This window comes from Bacillus rossius, chromosome 16, assembly GCF_032445375.1.
Source record: "Bacillus rossius redtenbacheri isolate Brsri chromosome 16, Brsri_v3, whole genome shotgun sequence".
In the NCBI taxonomy this organism is placed as follows: domain Eukaryota; kingdom Metazoa; phylum Arthropoda; class Insecta; order Phasmatodea; family Bacillidae; genus Bacillus; species Bacillus rossius.
In genome coordinates, this window is record NC_086343.1 from 20,494,139 (window position 1) to 20,513,925 (window position 19,787).

Consider the following 19,787-nt stretch of genomic DNA (forward strand, 5'->3'; position numbering starts at 1 on the left):
ATCCCTTTCATTTGTTTTTCTTTCATAAATATTTTCAAGAGATATTTTACTAAGTTACATTTACTAAAATTTTCACTAAATAATAGCGACGAGAAAATGAGAAAAAGTAACTTGTGAAAGCCAGCCTTAAAGCCTAATGCACATGTGGATCTTGCACATACACTCAAGATAACATAACAGGCGAATAAGAAAGATGATACAAAAAATATATAGTGCATAGTACACATGGTACAAGTTTATTTACATATTATTTTCGACAGACTTTTAAACTTTTGTTCTAAAATGTATTTATTTTATGTTTGTATGAATTTTGATTGGATTAGAATCTACCCTGCTATAAATTTCTTGCGCAATAGCTCATAGTGAAACTCAGAATCGTCCACATATCGCATTAGCTACTGTACAAATTATTGCATAGTACTCCGCGGTCATCAACACGTCACAAGTAATAGAAATAGAACAAGTAAATCATCAGATGAAATACGCACCGGTGGAAAAAAGTGCTTCCACAGTTCTCATTCCGAATCTTACCTTGCAAAATACAATTTTTTCGATATATATATATTTAAAAAAAATAGCCAGTCATGGGAACTGTCAACAGAAGTGAAAACTTAAAACTTTGTTTTAAATGTGTAATATGACATCATTTATACATCAAATGTACATAAGAAAATTATTTTGGTATTATATCAGTACGATTTCAGCATATCATTTATCCTTACATCATTTTTTAGTCACAACAGATGTCAGTGGTATGTAAAAATTACGTAAAAATTCATTACTTAGCTATGACTTACCAGTGATGTCAGACCTAGGTCATGTATTCACGTGGTCAAATTAACTTCACTTACTGCTACTACAGCATGTCAGTGATGCGAACTCACAATATTTTACCCATCCAAAAAAGAATTCAACACGCACATGATGCAGTCGAGTATATACAATGTATTAGTGTATATATGCGTATACATGTACACAGGCCGCTGCGATTCGCCAGTCTGGCGCAACACGTCACAAGCATGACGGTGAAGCGAACCCATAAGTTTTGCCCCTACCAAAAATCGCTCAACGCGGCTAAAGAAGTTTTCACTTCAAAAGTTGCGTCTGAAAATGTTGCGCTCTGTGGCGTGCGTACATATGGCAACAGAGCGCGCCGGAACAAGGACGCTGCTGATGATGGGAAGCCTTTCTTTTCACAGACGAGAGAGCCAAAACCCGAAGTTCCCCGAAGTTCATGGTTTTTTTCTTCCGTATCTTTAATGTAGCTATCCAAACCAAATCAACTGTCCACAATGTTTTAAAGTATTTATGAAGTAGCTAACCTAACCTAATTGACCATTAGTATCATTTTATCAACACCGCCATATTCATGTACAAGGACCAAAAAAGGAACCCCAAAGATGCACGATCGGGGGTTTGGCTCTCTCACCTGCGAAAAGAAGGCTTCCCCTGCTGATGGCGGAGATGGCGCATTGGAAAGAGAGATAGATAGATAGAGAGAGAGAGAAGGTGGATGCCCATATTCGAATGCAACTCGGCCCCAGGCGAAGGCGGCCGGCGCGGAGGTGGAGCTGCAGAAGCTCCGGTGCCAGCAGCTGCAGCAGCAGCAGCAACTGCAGCAGCAGCAACAACAGTTGCAGCAGCAGCAACAACAGCTGCAGCAGCAGCAACAACAGCTGCAGGAGCAGGATCTGCAGCAGCAGCAGCAGCTGCAGGAGCAGGAGCTGCAGCAGCAGCAGCAGGCGTCCAACGGCGAGGCGCAGGCGGCCGAGGCGCGCGCCAGAGACCTGGAGCAGGCGCTGGACGAGCAGAGACGCCTGCTCGCCGACTGCAACCGGCAACTGGACGAGGCCAGGCAGGAGAACGCCGCCATGGAACAGGTACCACCTATTTATTTATTTATTTATTTATTTATTTATTTATTTCGACTCTAAATTTGAGGCCGGGCCCCCATCAGAGTCCCAACTCCCACCGCAAGCATCAACTCTCGTTACCTTCCACAAGGTAAACACTTGCCCATATGGGGCCTAACCTGCATATTAAATTCCAACAAAGGGATAAAACCTATGCTGAAAGTGTAAGGTGACAGAACATTGACCAAACACGTAAAATTAGTTACAACGTTTATTGTTAATCTTTAACATATCTCATAAATAACTTCCAGTACAAAAATAGTTTATATCTACGATGACTAGTAAGTCCAAACAAATATTATAATTTACACACAATAAATACTATATCTAACTTTGTAGTTTTCTTTGGTATAAGCTCTAGGCTAAAAAGCCAACATTTATAAGCTACATTTTAATGCTTAATATCTTTACCAATATTTAAAAATATTATTAACCAACTCATAAGGCGAGGTCTTTGGAGCGCTAAATCAAGTTATTTAAAACCATTTGGCCGCCAAACAAGAAAATGCACAGGAGGTGCAGAAAATGGAACAAGTGCCAAATCCACATTATGAGCACCTAAACAAAAAACTGCTAACACTTTAAGTTTAAACAGGTGCATCATATTCACAAAAACACAAGTCCAACAGATACTACACACACTATCAAAGTTATTATCATCATCAAAAATTCAAACTCTACTGGCCATTTCATAACAGATAATTACAACCCTACCAATACTTAGCTCTCCAAAACACCTTTTCCTGCTGTCGATCTCTCTCTCTCTCTCTCTCTCTCTCTCTCTCTCTCTCTCTCTCTCTCTCTCTCTCTCTCTCATGCCTCATGATGGTGGTGATGGTCCTACTGTTCCATGCCTAACTGGTCAAAACCCCAAGCTTATATACCCATTTTCTCTCCCCCCCCCCCTTTCCCACCTATTGCCCCTCCAATTATCTGGTTTAATTTAATAATAGAGATGATTCTAGAATGTTCTAGAAGGATCTTCACACCAGTTCACATAATCGATATATATATATATAACCGATTTCCGGGAATTATTCTTCTTCTAAATCCGAAGTTGGTAACACTGAATTCGATGTTGTGTTGGAATGTAGTTTACACTTTGTCTATGGTTTTTGTGTGAAAGTCTTTGCCGCACACAGCCGTAGCCTATCTATGTCACAAGATGTCAGTTTATTCCTACCCGCTAACATGAAAGGTAAGCTTCTTCATGTCCTTAAATGTTTGTGTGTAGAATCTTAAATTAACGTCTCGTGACCATACACGGTCACAAATTGGTGCAGTTCTCTCATACTGGGCAACGAGACATAAACAACGTTCAATAAGTTATATCTATGAATCAAACATGCTAACAAATTACAAATGACAACTATTACTGGTGAATCATCTACCAATTTTACATCCAAGTTTAGTACTAACATACAACATATTAAATATAAAGACATAATCAAATACAAACCTTAAATCTATAAACTATTTTTAATACAAAATACTAAAATATAATTAAATAAAAAAACAATTAAATATGGGTTTTAATAGTATACAAAAATTAAAATATATTGAAACTTCTTCTTATGATAATGTCATTCTCTCTTTCTCACACACATATTCATTCAGTATTCTCTTGTCCTTCTCCGGAGGTACACCGGGCCACAAAATTGTAACTTTTCAAGAGTGCAAGTTTTCCATTCATTCCAAAATTTTATGGCAAGACATTTGCACACATGAAAAATTCAAGGCATCATGAAATATATCACTGCCCTCTTAACGAAATAGAGGACTTTCAGCTGTATGACCTTTGCAGTGATCAACTGTCACGTGGAACTGTCCTGATAAGACACGTCGAGAAATGTTAAGGACTTGCTTCGCACTCAAAGAAGACTGAAGAAATTGAGTAACGCTAAAGGGCAAAAAAAAAAAAAAAAATCTGTTACTAGTAGTAGAGTAGAATTTATCAAATAAATAATGTTTGTGAAAATATGTTGTGTGGTACCCTGAATCTAGACTATTATAGTGAAATATTAAATTGAAGTGATATTTTACTAAATAAATACTTTTGAGTCAAATTTATTTTTATTGCATTGTCCAAGGATCAAACAGAGGATCGACATAACGAGTCAGGATATTATTAGGTCAATTTTATAATGGATTTTGGAATTTTTTCCGAATTATTGAACGTCAATTACGGATTGTCAATATGACTTTCAAGGTGGCCTATATGATGGCGGTCACTATTCCCGATCATTGACACTACACTGCTCTTCACTGCACTGCACTGCACCGTTATACGGAATTAACAAACCAATATGATGCTAGCACACTCTAGCACACTCTAGCAAACAAGGAAAACCAAGAGCGTGGTTCAAAAGGCTTTCGTGACGTCACACTGACGGAAGTAATATATGCCTTGGTAGTAATATATGTTTAATAGTAGTGGTGGGGGGTTAGTCTGATGGAGGACATCAATGAGGAAGAACCTGTTTGCTTTGTTTTTAATTTATCTTGGTTGGAATCGATCCCAGTACCTCCAAAGTCCACGAAGAAACTGTTTTTAATTAAATTGTAATTACTTAATATTTTCCCCCCGATATTTTGGATAATAATAATTTACTATTTTCAATAGGGTGGCTTTGATGTCATAATACAATACGGTGGAATCCCAGATGTATTAACATCTTAGTTAAAGTAGTAGACACGTTTTTTTTCTAATTTTATTATAATTTTAAATTATTTTTGGAAATTTTATTTTTCTCTATAATTTGGTTACTAAAGGGCGATTTACACTTTGTTAGTCTGGTCTACTCCCCTAAGTTAAACTTTGTGCCAGTAGTCTGAAGCACCTTTCCCAGAGACGTATCTGATATTTTGCAGATCTAATACTTTGCTGGCAGCTAGTTTAAAATTTCCCTCGCTTACAGGCACGTCCCAGGCCTGTAACATTACTTCACTTCATGACTAAAACCGCCTACAGCAGCTCTGGACGAGCTGTTACCATTTCTCAGAGACGAGCTGACCATAGCCTTTACTGTCACGAATACGTATTAGGTTCTCTCCTCGAAAAGCACGTTATGGACGCTTGTTCCCAGCGTCGTTGCGTTTCCCCCCCCCCCCTTTTTACTCCCCCCCCCCCCCTCTTTCAGTTCTAAGAATTCGTCAAAGGCCAATGACCGGTCAGTAACCCCAGCAGACAGCGACCGTCTCCAAGGACGCCTTGCATAAAAAATGTGTGTGCCAAGATGGACCACCCCACGACACCTAGCGGCAAATTCGCGAACCTCTCAGCCAACTTATCCTGTAGGCCGCCAGAGCGCAGCATTAGACTGCGCCCTTTATTCCCTTGGTAAAGCAGACGCCTTGGGCGAGTCGATTTTTTTTTATTTCAGACACCCCTCAACAGGTAGCGCTAAAGTCGGCCAGTGCTACCAACTTCGAGACATCAGTCAGAGTTTTTTTATGATGCCCACTCGGGGAACTTCGGGACCTTTCGGTCCGAACTCCCAGCCCCCTCCCCTCCACTTTTGATTCAAGTTTTACTTTTAATTACGAGACGCGGTTCTCCGCGAGACACTTTGCGTCGCGACTGCAGACGGACCATTTTGTGATTATCGGCGAGTCGACGAGACACTGCAAGACTTCCATCCGGCCGCAACCGACTATGTAGTCACCTAAATAAGGGATACTATCCCTATAATCTTTTTCAAGTAGTTTAGTCCGTCTGCGTAGTACAAAGTGTAATAGTTATTTTTCTTTTAAATTATTTCTTTTGAAATGATGAAAACATTCGCGTCCAGCTGCGTATTCGCGGGATCCAGTTCCTGGCTGGTGACGCATCGGTAAACAGAAGCCAACTCCCCTGTCTGACAGGGTCCGAGAGACGGACGCCGAATTGGCATTTTCATCTCCTTTCCTCAACAAGACACAAGCGCCCTGGCATCATGTACCCGCGTGATTTCTGGGAAACGAAGCCCCGACCTACGGTGCTTCTGTATCTTTTGACCCTTTTCTGAACTTTCTTTAAATTACGTCGTCAGATGCAGTTAATTAGATAAACATAATTTCTGGACTTTAAGTATATATCCTGGGATCGTTTAAACATATTTGTATTTTTTTTATTGGTTTATGTATTTTTAGTAAATAAAACTTTTGATAATTCCATGTACGGCCGGCCAATAATTTTTTTGAATATAACTGAGAGCTGTTTAAAAATGTAATTAATATTGTTCATTAATATTTTCTTGTATCTTTTATAAGTTTTCTCAGTATGGAGTAATTATATTTCAGACGGAATCACACCTTGTTTTTGTTCATTTCTAATAAACTGGTGAAACCTAAAGATCCACCCAGCAAAACAAAAATGGTAATCAGACCGTGGTTTGCTGCTACAAAAATAATAGCAGTTAGCATGGTTTGAACCTTGCTACAGTAGTGAAGTTGAATCTAGCTGTGGGCTGGCCGAGAACGATGCAGTCAGTCGGAAGTCGTGCCAAGAAGTCCTTGGTATGGCACCTATGGCGCTTAATTAAATTCGGTGCTTTGCATTGAAAGAAGGAGGGGATACTTCGGCTTCAGGGCCGAAAGGTTCCGAAGAAGTCCGAGGTAAGGGTCGAGAAATACAGGATTCGAGAGCTGGACACAGTTGTCGGCACCCGATCCCAGTGCTATCTACTGGGGAGTGGCCGAAACAGAGACAAAGTTGACTCACGCATCTCGGACAAGATTACTTCCAAAGAAAGGAGACTTATGGAAGAGACTGGTGGAGCACTCTGGTGGCTCGGAAGAGAACGACAGGAGAACGTTTGTTGCGTGGGTCGCTAGAGGGTGTAGCGTATAGCAAGAACTCGAACACCCAGGGGAAGTGAGTGACAATTCCCTCACTGGAGGTCAGGGGCGGTACATTCGAACACCAGTGGCCAGTCCTTGAGAAAGGCCGTCGCTCGCCGAGGTTAAGCACCAGGCCACGCTCTGAGTGAGATTCGTGGAATACAGGGAGGGGGTGCTGTCTCGTGAGAAATGTCTTACCCGGGGCGTCGATACGTGCTCGACAGCCCTGGAACATTAGAATGGGGCATGACTGTAAGTGCTCACCTCAGGCGAGCTCTGAAACACGAGCTGGCCTGGGAAGCTTCAGAGATAAGCGGTCCTGGTGACGACAGCAGGGGGAATTTCAGGAGCTGGGCGTGCGTCCAGGTGGGAAGAAAGTGAAGCTGGATGCTAGCCTCGCAAAGGGTCGGCAAAATCTCAGATACTGCCCTGGGAACGACTCGAGAAAACAGCAGGGAGTGGAACAAGTTTAAATTTAAGCTATAAAATTTCTGTTAAGATGACAATTTAAAATTCAATTTAAAAATTGTGCCGAAAAATCACTTTTGGGGGCACAATATAATCAAAAATAGAATCTATTCTGTAGACTGTAGTTAATACTCTAAGCATTCAAGTTTGTGGTTTTAAACCCCATTAATTATTTCTCCTGTCAGGCATCCTTCCTGTCATCGTGAGACTGTATTACTTTTAGAATTATTTATTCATCTCGTATGGAGGAAGTTTCGATGGTTGCATAACCTAAGATAATATCTTAGATATAACTATCCGAGATAATACACAAAGCTCTATGGTGAAAAATTTGTTGAATATTCGTGCTGTTAACTAGTGGCAGGTGGGCTTTAAAGGTTCAGAATTTTTTTTATACCTGTTTTGTGTGGGTTAGCAAGTAGTTAAATTTTCACGCATATTTGTTCCTCCATCCCCCTCGATGGTAATACTGGAAAAAAAAAACTCAAATAGTTTTATTAACTTTCAATTTGTGTGCAATTCCAGTGCTTTGTGTCAAAAAATAAGGTGTTGTCTTTTCAGAAATATTCCCTCCAGGAAAAAGAGATGGAAAAGGAACTGAACAAGCTGAGGTGCCGGGTGAAGACAATGATATCCGACCTGCAGACGACGAAAGGAAAACTTGAAGCGTGCCAGAAGGACAAAGTGCAGCTGTGTTACGTCGCGCAGAAGCAGAAGGAGACCATCGGCAGCTTGGAGTCGACCGTGGAGGCGCTCCAGGCGGAGCGCTGCAAGAACATGGACGACCTGGCCAAGGCCGAGTGCCAGCTGCGGGCGCAGCAGGACAGCTTCGACAAGGCGGTCGAGTCCAAGGAGGAGGCGATAGGCTGCCTGCGGCACGAGGTGGGTCAGCTGGAGCAGGAGGCCCGGCAGCTGAGCAGCGCCAACGGCGAGGTGGCCGACGAGATGAGGGGCTGGCAGGCGACCATAGCCACCCTGTGCCAGCAGACGGGGAAGCTGAAGGCCTCGCTGGCGGAGCAGATGTCAGGGACGCCGAGGGTGCGGGTGCTGGTCTCGTCTCGGCAGCTGCACGCCAGCAGCGTGGCAGCGCCGGCGGGCGACGGGTCCCCGCGAGGGTCCGGCACGTTGACCCGCGACGAGCTCTGCGCGTGCCTGGGCGACGATGGGGCGGTGGCCTCGGCCGTGCGCATGGTGGAGGATATCAAGCAGCAGCTGAGGGCGTACCTGCGGGGCGAGGCCGCGAAGAGGGAGGCCGCCGGCAAGGCCGGGAAGCTCGAGAGCGAGCTGGGTGCGTGCCGCGGGGAGCTGGACCGCGCGAGGCAGGACCTCAAGGACTGCCGGGCCAAGCACAACGCGGCCAAGCACGAGCTGCACGAGCTCAGGAAGAGCACCAAGCGCCTGGCGGACGAGAAGAAAGGAGCCGAGGAAGCCGTCGCGAGGATGGAGCAGGAGATGAACACCTGGAACGCCGAGATAGCGTCCCTCGAGGCCGACGTCATGAGAGGTCTCCAGACGATCCGGAGACAGTGCGACACCATCAGGGATCTGCAGAACACCGTCAAGGAACTACAAGAAGGGTCTCGGCCCGAGAGTGACGACTCGAAGAATCTTCAGACGGAATCCACTCAAGAAGTTGAGGAGACGCCTCCAACGGATGTCAGCTCGAAAACATCGCCTGAAGATTGCACAGATGAAAAACCTGTTGCAGAAACTCCTGATAACCAAACAGGTACTACAATTTTAATTTATTATAGATTAAACACGTTATATAATCCAATACATACCTCTAAAACTAACAATGGCCATTAATTTTTAAAAATTATTTTAGTAACGTTCCAAAACATCTAACAAAAGTTGAAGGAAAAAGTAAAATGCAATGGAAATGTTCAATATCCGTAAAGTAAATTTGCCATACAATTGTTTAGGTTGATAACTTTAATTACATGTTTAGGAATGTTGCTTTTTTTACCATGTACATTATGTATTTGAATACAAACGTCAAACTTTACGAAAAGATCTCTTGCAGCAAAATTAGTAGAAAATATTGTTTTCTCCACAACTAAAACATTAGTTAGAATCCCAGTGGGAGTTCGACCTGTCGAAAGTATACAAGGGAAATGAGTTAAATTGCTATCAATCATAAAATACTTCAGCAGGAAGATTATTTCCTCTTCCTTTTTAATTTAACTACATGCTTTATTCTATAATTCCAAAGAATTATAACTGCTAACGCATGTACAAATGTATCTTCCTTTTGAAGTTAACTGCATGCTTTGTTAAATCATGTCAAATAAATAATCTACACACATTTGTATGTCGGAAATGGTGCTTGATCGCTTCTGAAAAAGGTTAGTAAGCATGAATTAGAATCTCCGTCGGTAAACATAGTCACTTCAATAAAAAAAATTAAAACAGTTCTAACATTGCAAGCAGATCACTCCAGCCAATTTTTTGGCGTCCAACCAACATGGTGCAGATCATTCCCTGGGGGAGGGAGGAGTTTCACCCTGTTAGCATTTAATCATGCATATCATGTTGTGTTCATAAGTATATTCATTTTGATGTTAACCACACTGTATTTTTTTTTTAAATTGGAACAGAAATATTCATGTAAAATTACAGATATTTGTCAATTTGTGCATTTACATGAAAACAACTGTATCACTACAAAATAGTGTTCGCAATTATACTGGGGTCGTATTCTCACCCGGGCATGTATGCTTTGTGTCGTCCCAGATTTCCAGTATTAACTGCGCACATAATAAGCATGATACAGCAAAATAAAAGTCAAATTAATGAATATTCTATTATATTTTACATGATTAAAATTTATGCTTGAATGAAACATCAATTATGACATAAAATTGTGCACGAATTTTCGGAAGGGGTACTCAGTCAGTACTAACTGGAAAAGTTATTTCATAAGGCGCACTGTCAAAGTAATAGAGCCATATGTCAAAAAAAATGTGAAATTGAGTTAAGATCGCCAATGGAAACAACATCTGCCAATCTTACCAATGTAATAAGGCCATGCCTGAATTTTGAAAAATAACGGTCAAAACACGATGTTGCGATGGACGCAAGTCTGAAATTTAACCATGTTATTGCAATAGTATAGCCTCTTGTTTAATTGCGTTAAAAGTTACTACTTTTGACGTGCGGCCGTATTACTTTGACAGTATTTCTTGGCAAACTGGTTCCCAAAGGAATGTTCGTAAAAGTGCGGTACGTTCCGTGCATCCACCAGTTTGCGCGCGAGACCCGGGACCGGCGGAGGGCTGCAACTTCCTGCGGATCGTGAGCGAGCTGGAGGTGAAGATCAAGAGGCTGGAGGACACGCACAGGCTGGAGGTGGACTCGCTGACGCGCGTCCACGTGGAGAACCTGGTGGCGTTCAAGCAGGCCTTCGAGCGCGAGAAGGCCAAGCAGCGCGACGCGCACGACCGGCTGCTGGGCAAGCAGCAGGAGCTGCACGAGGACCGCGTCAGCTGCCTGGAGGAGAAGCTGTCATCCCTGCGCGACCTCGTGGACAAGGAGCTCGCCTGCAAGGAGACGCAGACCCCGGAGGGATCGACGGAGGCCCTTCTGCCGGAGAAGGACGCGGCGGAACGTGACCCCAGCAGCAAGGAGACGCAGACCCCGGAGGGATCGACGGAGGATCTGCCGCCAGCAGAAGACACGGCAGAACGTGAACCCAGCAGCAAGGAGACCCAGTCCCCAGAACGATCGACGGAGGATCTGCCGCCAGCAGAAGACACGGCGGAACGTGAACCCAGCAGCAAGGAGACCCAGTCCCCGGAAAGATCGACAGAGGATCTGCCGCCAGCGAAGGAGCCCGGAGAGCAAGACCCAGCTCCAGAAGAACTTCAGGAGGTCCTCCCACGCCATGACGTCGGGAAGGACCCCGGCAGAACCAACGGAGACAAGAAACCTGCCCTGAAGAAGAAACTGTCGATGGCGCCGACGGAGACGCTGGAGTACAAGCCGTCAGGTGGTTGGTCTCACGTTCCATTTTACTTCTTCGGGAATTCCCTTCTGAAAATTTCAACCCCATTTAAAAAAGTTTCATAGGTTTCAATATCGCACAAAACTTTGACGCCGTCCCCGCTACCTCTGAGTATTTAGACGTGATTTTGTTCAGTTCGTGATCTCAGGGAAGGTTCGGCCTTGTGGCTAGAGGTAGGGGTCAACGCAGTAGGGCCCCCCGAGCTGTTAAGGCCACCCGGGACGCCTGAATAATAACACAAAACTTCTTCAGATAGTTCGTGAATTTAATACAGCACAGCCCAATACATGGTGCTGCCCGTTCTGGCCGTAACGGTTTGCCCGACGCGACTAGTCACACGCGCAGCTCACTTCCTCAGTGGCGGCTCACGATTCTTATGCGCGTGAGGGGCAGACTCGTTTACGTGATGCGAAAGTTACAAAAGACACTCTGACATGGCACACGATATTTTGAAGCACAATACACTACACTAATACCTAGCTCTGGATTAAGTTTGGTGGCGCACTGCCGTACGACGGTGATACATAAGCCCTGACATGACGAATTACACTTAGGCGAACAACTATTCCACTAATACATTACACTTGATAAACTGGGCTAGCAGCACGTAGGCCCGTGTCTCCGGCGACTCTACGTGGTGTCTAGGTGTGTCCCAGGGACTGAATCGTTATTAAGTCTGATAGCACGTGTCGCCTGCTGGCTGCCCCGTGCGGGCCAAAACTAAATAGCCGGTAGGCTAGGTTGGGCGTGAAGCGCCGACGTGAAACCACATAATCTCCCCACAGTACTTACGTATGACGTGGAACACTCATCTTGAGCACTGATTGAATTAAGTTAAGTACCTCATGGTAAATTTAGGCCGACCGCGGAACTGTACAAAAGGTTGAAAAGAAATTACACTATGGAAAACTACATGTCGGTGAATGCAAAGTTTGAAGGTTCCGCGTTGCGCGCAGGCTGCCGGCCTGGTTGAGCTCTCGAAGGACACTAGCGGTGTCGCCGCGCGCGACCCCCCTCCCCCGCCAGCCCTCCCGCGGAAACGTGTGAATTTCGCGGGAAACTGAACCGGCCAGGTTCGGGACAAATCGCACATTGAAACATGATTTTGCAAAGACTTAATTATTAATTAATAAAAAATAATGTTTAATAAAATCCTGTGGAAAAACATAATTATAACAATTTGTTGTAGTGCGGCGGAAGGATATGCCACACCCGGCCGGATCCTTGCGCCGGTGTAGCACTCGTTGTATGGCGTTCGCCTCGTCGCACGAACTGCACTTTGCTGCGCGCACGGGCGCGTTCGGTGCACACGCTTTTGCGAGACGTTGATGAGGCATAGCGGTCTATGCGACAGAGGAGCATTGGCGGTCGGCGTCAACTTAACCAACAGTTTTCTCTGTAACCTGAATAGAATTCGATTTTGTTGATAAAACTGTGGCCTAGTCTGCTAACGCTAAGACAACGGTTATTTCGCGTATCCATTGGGTGACAGAGGAGATTTGTATCACACATACTTCTGCTTCATGTTGATGATAAGAATACAGTACGCTCAACGCACGCTTGACGACCCTTAGCCAGTTATAAACAAGGATAAGAAGTTACTTTAAAAAATATTTCATTGAAACTTATTTTTCAGGTTCATATCAATTTGACATGCAGATAACTTACATATAACCTCTGATTGTCCTGGCCTAGCATATTTTAGCTTTCAAGTTTCTTGTCAAAAACACAGCTGCGTCGTTAGTGAGCTGACGTGAAACTGCAAGAACTGCAACCAGTCTGTGGAAGTTTCACTTGTTACGCATATAGCGGCCACACGCCTACGAGAGTTTTTTTCTTAAATTATGTTTACGGAAATGCTCATATCACTGACCAGAAACGACAAAGGTATTTTTGGACAACATCATTCAATGTCCAAACATTTTCAATGTCATCGAAATTATTTTTTATCTGAATTGGTTCCCCCAATTAAGATAAAAAAAGCTTGGGTTTGGAGTCATTACAGCGTTATATATTTCAAAGTTATATTTAAAAGGTCCGTTTCATTAGTATGCTGATTGATAAATGTTCTGCCTGATATCGTCAAGGAAAAAAAACGAATTTAGGTAATAGTAGTCTTTCGACATCCCACGAAATGCAGAGTTCGCCTAGGTGGAATGCGTTATCATTTACCTGCAATGCACCGAATACAGTCTTGGGTTTAGATTTCATGTCTAGACCTCATCAACATGCTTGTACGCATGCGAGTACTTGAACAATGACCGACGAGACAAAGCACACACCCTACAAGAACACACAGAATAATAAAAACTGGAGAGACTTCCCTGGAATTGCTTCCTTCCTATTGGCTACAATAATTACTCTTACAGTTACGGAATATGTGATTCCGTGGTCAGACAGCCTTCCCACGGTCCTGGCCAATGTCTCTGTCTCTAAAACTGTCATTTCGGCGCCTCAGCGTCACATCTTTTTCTTTCTTTCTTTCTTTCAGAGAAACTACTGTCCAACATTCTCAAAAACATCCCGAACGCGCCACAAAATGCACACATGAAAATTATATCTAAAAAAAATATTTAAACTAAATATTGAAAAATTACATTTACATAATTACTAACCTAGTCTAAGGCTTTGAATATATATACTGTATAGAAGTCGCCAGCCCAGGTTAAAATTTCTAATACGGTTTGAGGTAGTTGGTTAATTCACCGCCGCAATCGCCACCATCTCAAGGGCATCGACTTGTGGTGGTCCCTAGCGGACAAGTGTCGAACTCTTCAAACACCCCTTCCCCCTCCCGTTGAACGACCTTGAGATGCAATGAATGATTGATGGGGGGTGCGGGGAATGACAGTGGGCGACAGCGCTGCGCTCTAACGTGTAAATAACAACTAAGACGATACAGGGCGTTACGGCAGCGCACTGCAGCGGTGAAGTTCCCAAGCTGCTCATCATACGCTCCTGAAAAACGTAGAGTAAATCCTATCCACTCGCGACTTCTATACAGTATATATATTCAAAGTCTAAGGCGAGGAGTCGAGACCACGCAGATCCCTGTGTCATGGTTGTCCGTGTGTGTGTGTCCCCCAGGTAACCGCCGCGCGATGGGTTCCTCCGACGACTGCGGCGGCTTGTCGTCGCAGCTGGAGGAGCTGCACGCACAAGCGATGCGCTTCCTGATGCGCTGCGAGCCAGAGGTGAGGCGGCGACTCAAAAACCACCGCTATCCATTTCTTTTTTTTTTGACGTGAATACGTCTTTAAAATTGCTTCCATACCGGAAGGCAATTTAAAAAAAAAAAACGAATGATAACAAAATCCGGGGAATACAGCTACATACCTATCATCTCCATCCAAAATTTAATCACACCACTGGACAGTGGCGGATCCAATTGGGGGGGGGGGGGGCACCAGGGGCAAGTGCCCCCCCCCCGCCCCGAAAAACCAAATGTCTGTTACATAAATATTGCCGACAAAAATGATTGTTTCTGCAACCAATAAAATATTTTAATATAATTAATGAATTTCTTGAAGAATCATAAAATCTGGTGGTTGGATGTTGTGTGTAGTGTGAGTAGATTAAATACAAATTTAGTAATTTTAAGACATGTTTTCTCTAGCTTCCCTGAAATCCTAGAGTGTCCCCCCCCCCCCCCCCCCCCCCTCGAGGTGAAACTCTGGATCCGCCAGTGCCACTGGATAGCTAAAGGATCAAAGAATTCGTTACGCTAAGTGAGGACTGTGACGCATCGCGCGCGGCGGAGGGGGGAATCGCCGCCATTTTGAGGTCATTTTGCTGCGTTTCGAGATTTCCGTTTAGTATAAACTTTTGACTCGGAGAAGCTACGACGTTCGTTTGGATTTCAATCGTCGGCTCTCGTCAAAATCTATCGGTTGCATGTACAAAACTTTAGTGTAAGATAGTTACTGCGAATATATACGGTGTTAAAATAAAAATAAAATAGCGTATTTTATATTTTTTTATAGAATATATTACCTGTTACGTACACGTATTCACGTACAACACACGGCCGTGTCCATGACTCAGCCACACCCCATTTTTTTTAACAGTTCGTCCTGAGTGACTCGGTCAAATAAAGCAACCACTTCTCTCGCAGACGGCCGCCAATCACAAGGAAGAAACCACAGGTGTGGGTTTACCTTGTTGCAGTCTAATAAGAGTTCAGATCTTTTCGCGAAAAATGCCTTCCCTTACAGTTAAGTCATTTGGACGTTACAAACATTGTAATGAAGCCTCTGAACACGAACAGAAACTTAATTTTCAGGTTCATATAAATTTGACTTACATAATATAACCTGTGATTGTCCTAGCTCAGCATATTTTAGCTATCGAGTTACTTGTCAAAAACACAGATGGCAGTAGCTGCGTCGTTATTGAGCTGACGCGGGACTGCAAGAACTGCAACCAGTCTGTGGAAGTTTCATTTCTTAGGCTGGGTTCACAATTAAAAAAATTAAGCGAGTGCATAGCAAGCCATGCACACGACCTGTGCACACGACCTGTGCGAACTGCGAAATCGATTCACAATTGAATTCTTACTGTTAATTTCAGCCAATGAAATTTCGCGAACTAAGCGACATCTGTTAGCAGTGTTAGTAAATAAACATATTAACTTTCAAAATAACGTTAATACTTTTATTATCTCGACATTTTCTTACCACAATATGGTTAATAAATATAAACATATTTCTAGTCCCGCCAAAAAATCACCCTGCTCTTCTCTCATTGGCTGTTGTGCCATGCGTACGCGACCGAAATAAAATATATTCATTTCACTCCTATGCGCACGACCTCGCTCCCATGCACACGACCAACTTTCTGCTATTGTGAATCGTTAGGTTAGGAAACATGGCGTTCATATCCTATGCACACGACCTACTGTTACTGTTACTGTTATTTTTTCAATTGTGAACCCAGCATTACGCATGTTGCGGCCACACACCTACGAGTTTTTTTTATGACGTTCACGGTGGGTCGTTACCACAACGCCGAAATACCACAACGCCGAACGTACAATAACGCCGAATACCATAACGTCGAATGCCAAATTGACAGCAACGCTGACAGCTAGAAAACTGCTGTGTACCACAACGCCGAAATACAGTAACGCCGAAAAATGTTGCTGAGGGGAGGGGGGGGCCACAGGAGCAAATGAAAAACAACTGAATGAATTTGTGTGCTAACCTTAGTTACCTAACCTAACCTTTGTGGCAGTCCTGCAATGACATTTTTCGGGGTTAATGTATTTCGGCGTTATGGTAATTCGGCGTTGTGGTACACAACAGTTTTCTAGCTGTCGGCGTTGTAGTCAATTTGGCATTCGGCTTTATGGTTTTCGGTGTTATTTTACGTTCGGCGTTGTGGTGCGTCCCCTTCGCGGTAATGATCATATCATTGACCAGAAACGTCAAAGGATTTGTTAACAATATTTAATGATCAAACATTTTCAATGTCATCGAAATTATATTTTATCTTAGTGTTTTCCCAATTAAGATGAAAGCTTGTGTTTTTTTTCTATAATCAGGATACAGAAAAACTTATTCAATCGCACAGCTATGCCTAACTCATTTCCAATAAAAGCCGTGCAGTTCTTTAGCATTGTCGAAATCATATAACTCTTCTAAAAATTAAAACTGTAAATTGAAAACTCTTCTAAAAAAAAAATACCGTTTTAAAAGTAGATCAGGAAATATATTTGCTTGTCCGCTCTTGACGCATTATTAAATGCACATCGGAAACATACACCTCACTAGGATTGTCTCGAGCAGTTTTCAAATCGCGTTGTTTACCTGAAACACTGCGCGCCGTGTGTGTGCCCGGTTAGGAGGCGGGGCTTGAACACTCACAGCATTTCCCGAATGACTGTCAAAGCCGTCCCGACACGAATAAGGTCGAGAATAAAGTATTGTTCGTACTAAATCAAGCCTATAAAAAAATCAATCATCAGACGCAAAAGTAAGAGCGACAGCAGTGGTAAGAAATAAGGCTCGATTTTTGGGTTTCTTCACGGTTTAACGTGCGCGATAATTTTTTTTTTTTGTAAATAGAAAATAATTATTTATGTAAAGTTTACAGATATTTGCAAATTCTGTACGTTCACTACAAAAAAATGGCGATCGCAGTAACACTGTGTTTCGGATCTATGCCCGGGCAATGCATGCATCGTGTTGTACCCAGTACCTCCAGTAGTTAAAAGTTAATTGGTAAAAAAAACGTTCCCTGAATAGCTTTCCAGCATTAACTACGCACATTAATGCTCGAATGAAACATGAATTGAAGTATTGAATTATGTAGGGTTGATCTCCGCGAGAGATACTCAATTGTCTGCTCGAGGGGGGGGGGGGGGAAGTGTTCCACACGGCACCCAGTATTAACTAGCGCCAGGGGCGTAGCCAGGGGGGGGGGGGGTTTAGGGGTTCAACCCCCCCCCCCCCCCCCCTTAGCACAAAATCTTTAATTAATTTCTTATTCATCACTCAAACAAATTTCATATTAAAATTAATAAAAATTTTACCATTACAATATTTAAAGTTAAGAACAGAAAACTGCTAAAATGGAACTATTTTACACCTTAAAATCAAAAATTTTCCCGGGGGAGGACCCCCGGACCCCCCACTTTAATACGCGGGGGGGGGGGGGGGGGAAAGCATGATTCTTAACACACACCCCATACGCAAATCCTGGCTACGCCACCAACTAGCGCACATTAATTTAAAAATTTTGCATGCTCGAATGAAAAACGCGAATTGAAGTATAGAATCGCGGGGGGTTGATGATCACCCGCGAGAGACACACCGAAGTGTCAGCTCGGGCTTTGAATATATATACTTACTGTACAGAAGTCGCCAGCCCAGGTTAAAATTTCTAATACGGTTTTGAGGTAGTTGGTTAATTCACCGCCCGCAATCGCCACCATCTCTAGGGGCATCGACTTGCGGCGGTCCCTAGCGGACAAGTGTCGAACTCTTCAAACACCCCCCTTCCCCACCCTCCCGTTGAACGACCTTGAGCTGCGCTCTAACGTGTAAATAACAACTAAGACGATACAGGGCGTTACGGCAGCGCACTGCAGCGGTGAAGTTCCCAAGCTGCTCATCATACGCTCCTGAAAAAAAAACGTAGAGTAAATCCTATCCACTCGCGACTTCTATACGGTATATGTATATATTCAAAGGCTCGGGGCAAAGAAGGGCGCGGCGTTCAGGCGGCCGCTCGCGTTGTTTCCAGTGTTGCCAGACGTACGATAATTCTCGTATTTGTACGAGAATTTAGAACCTGTGTACGTTGTACGAGGTAAAGTTGGATCTCGTACGCTATTGTACGAGAATTTTGAAGATCACTATCAATGTTGTTGTTTTTTTTTTTACCCGGGTTCTAGTAAGATATATTAGTTTTATTGTATCGTTTTGTCAAAACAAGCGTATAATATTTCTTTTGTAACTTAATACCATTAAGTGAAGTTCCTGCCCGACAGCGTTGACTTTTTTTTTTGGCTGGCAACACAGGCAACGCCGACTAAAAGATAGTGTTTGTTTTTTAATTAGTAGGTGCCAACCTCTATTTGTCTAGCACAGGAAATGACCCAGTCAGAATAATGTTAAATGCACAACCCCTAACTCACAATTTAGAGTATTTTTGTATGTTAAATTAACGAAAATTAAAAAAAAACTGAATATTTTTTTACGAAAAAAATAATGCAAAAAGAGTGAATGGCAGGAATAATTGTATTGTTGTGAAAATTGTTTAGTTTAGATTTGTTAGGCTTGTAACTCCAATGTCAAGTATATAAAAATATTGTAGAAACGCATTTAATCTTTCGCTTTTACAAGACCATTGTGTACGAGGATTTTTTTTTGTGTTTCGTACGAGAATTTTCGCTCCTTGGTACGAGACATTTGACATTTACAATCCGGCAACACCGGGGCTTGTTCCGCAGTCGCCGCTCGACGCCGCCTGCCCCGCCTCCTGCTCCACGCCGCTCCTGGACGCCGGGCGCCGCGACACCGGCTCCCGCAGCCTCTTCAGCTGCAGCTGCAGCGACCTGAGCGGCGGCGAGCCCCCGGACGACGCCTCGGCCCTGCAGGGAGACTGCCCCCCGCGCTAGGGGGTCCCCGTCCTGTCCCCTTCTCCCGACTACAACTGTCCCCGTCCCGAACCCTCCAGTGTCTCCAGCACCAAGTATTTCGTCCTGCCAAATAAACCAGTTACACAACCAATACACACACATATATATTTATTTAATTTTACTAAAGGGGATATACAACTAGAGACCGGAAAAATGTCGCGAATTAATTTCGCGACAGGCTAAAAATCATTGGCGTAGCTATGTTCATAATGTTGGGGGGGGGGGGGGACAAATAATGATTTTGATGTCGTGTGAACCCATTCCCCTCTTACTAAGAAGGGGGGGGGGGGGGGGGGGGGTCCGGGGGTCCTCCACCGGAAAATTTCGATTTTTAAAAAGTACAAAATAGCGCTTTTTTTAAGCAGTTTTTTGTTTCTAACAATTGGATACATCGATGTTAAAATTATTATTGTTTCCTTAAGATAAAATTTGAAGA

At 43.5% G+C, this 19,787-nt stretch overlaps 1 protein-coding gene across 1 annotated transcript in view; it reads left to right on the forward strand.

Moving 5' to 3' along the window:
* The window catches only part of LOC134540323 (myosin-10-like), a 28,214-nt gene extending 8,772 nt beyond the window's left edge, over nt 1–19,442 (forward strand). Inside the window, exons 4-8 of the mRNA XM_063382985.1 lie at nt 1,545–1,880; nt 7,764–8,931; nt 10,450–11,196; nt 14,296–14,402; nt 19,163–19,442. Coding sequence (XP_063239055.1) covers nt 1,545–1,880; nt 7,764–8,931; nt 10,450–11,196; nt 14,296–14,402; nt 19,163–19,330 — 2,526 coding nt within the window. The 3' untranslated portion in view covers nt 19,331–19,442. The remainder of the gene's footprint in view (nt 1–1,544; nt 1,881–7,763; nt 8,932–10,449; nt 11,197–14,295; nt 14,403–19,162) is intronic.
* The last annotated feature ends 345 nt before the right edge of the window (nt 19,443–19,787 follow it).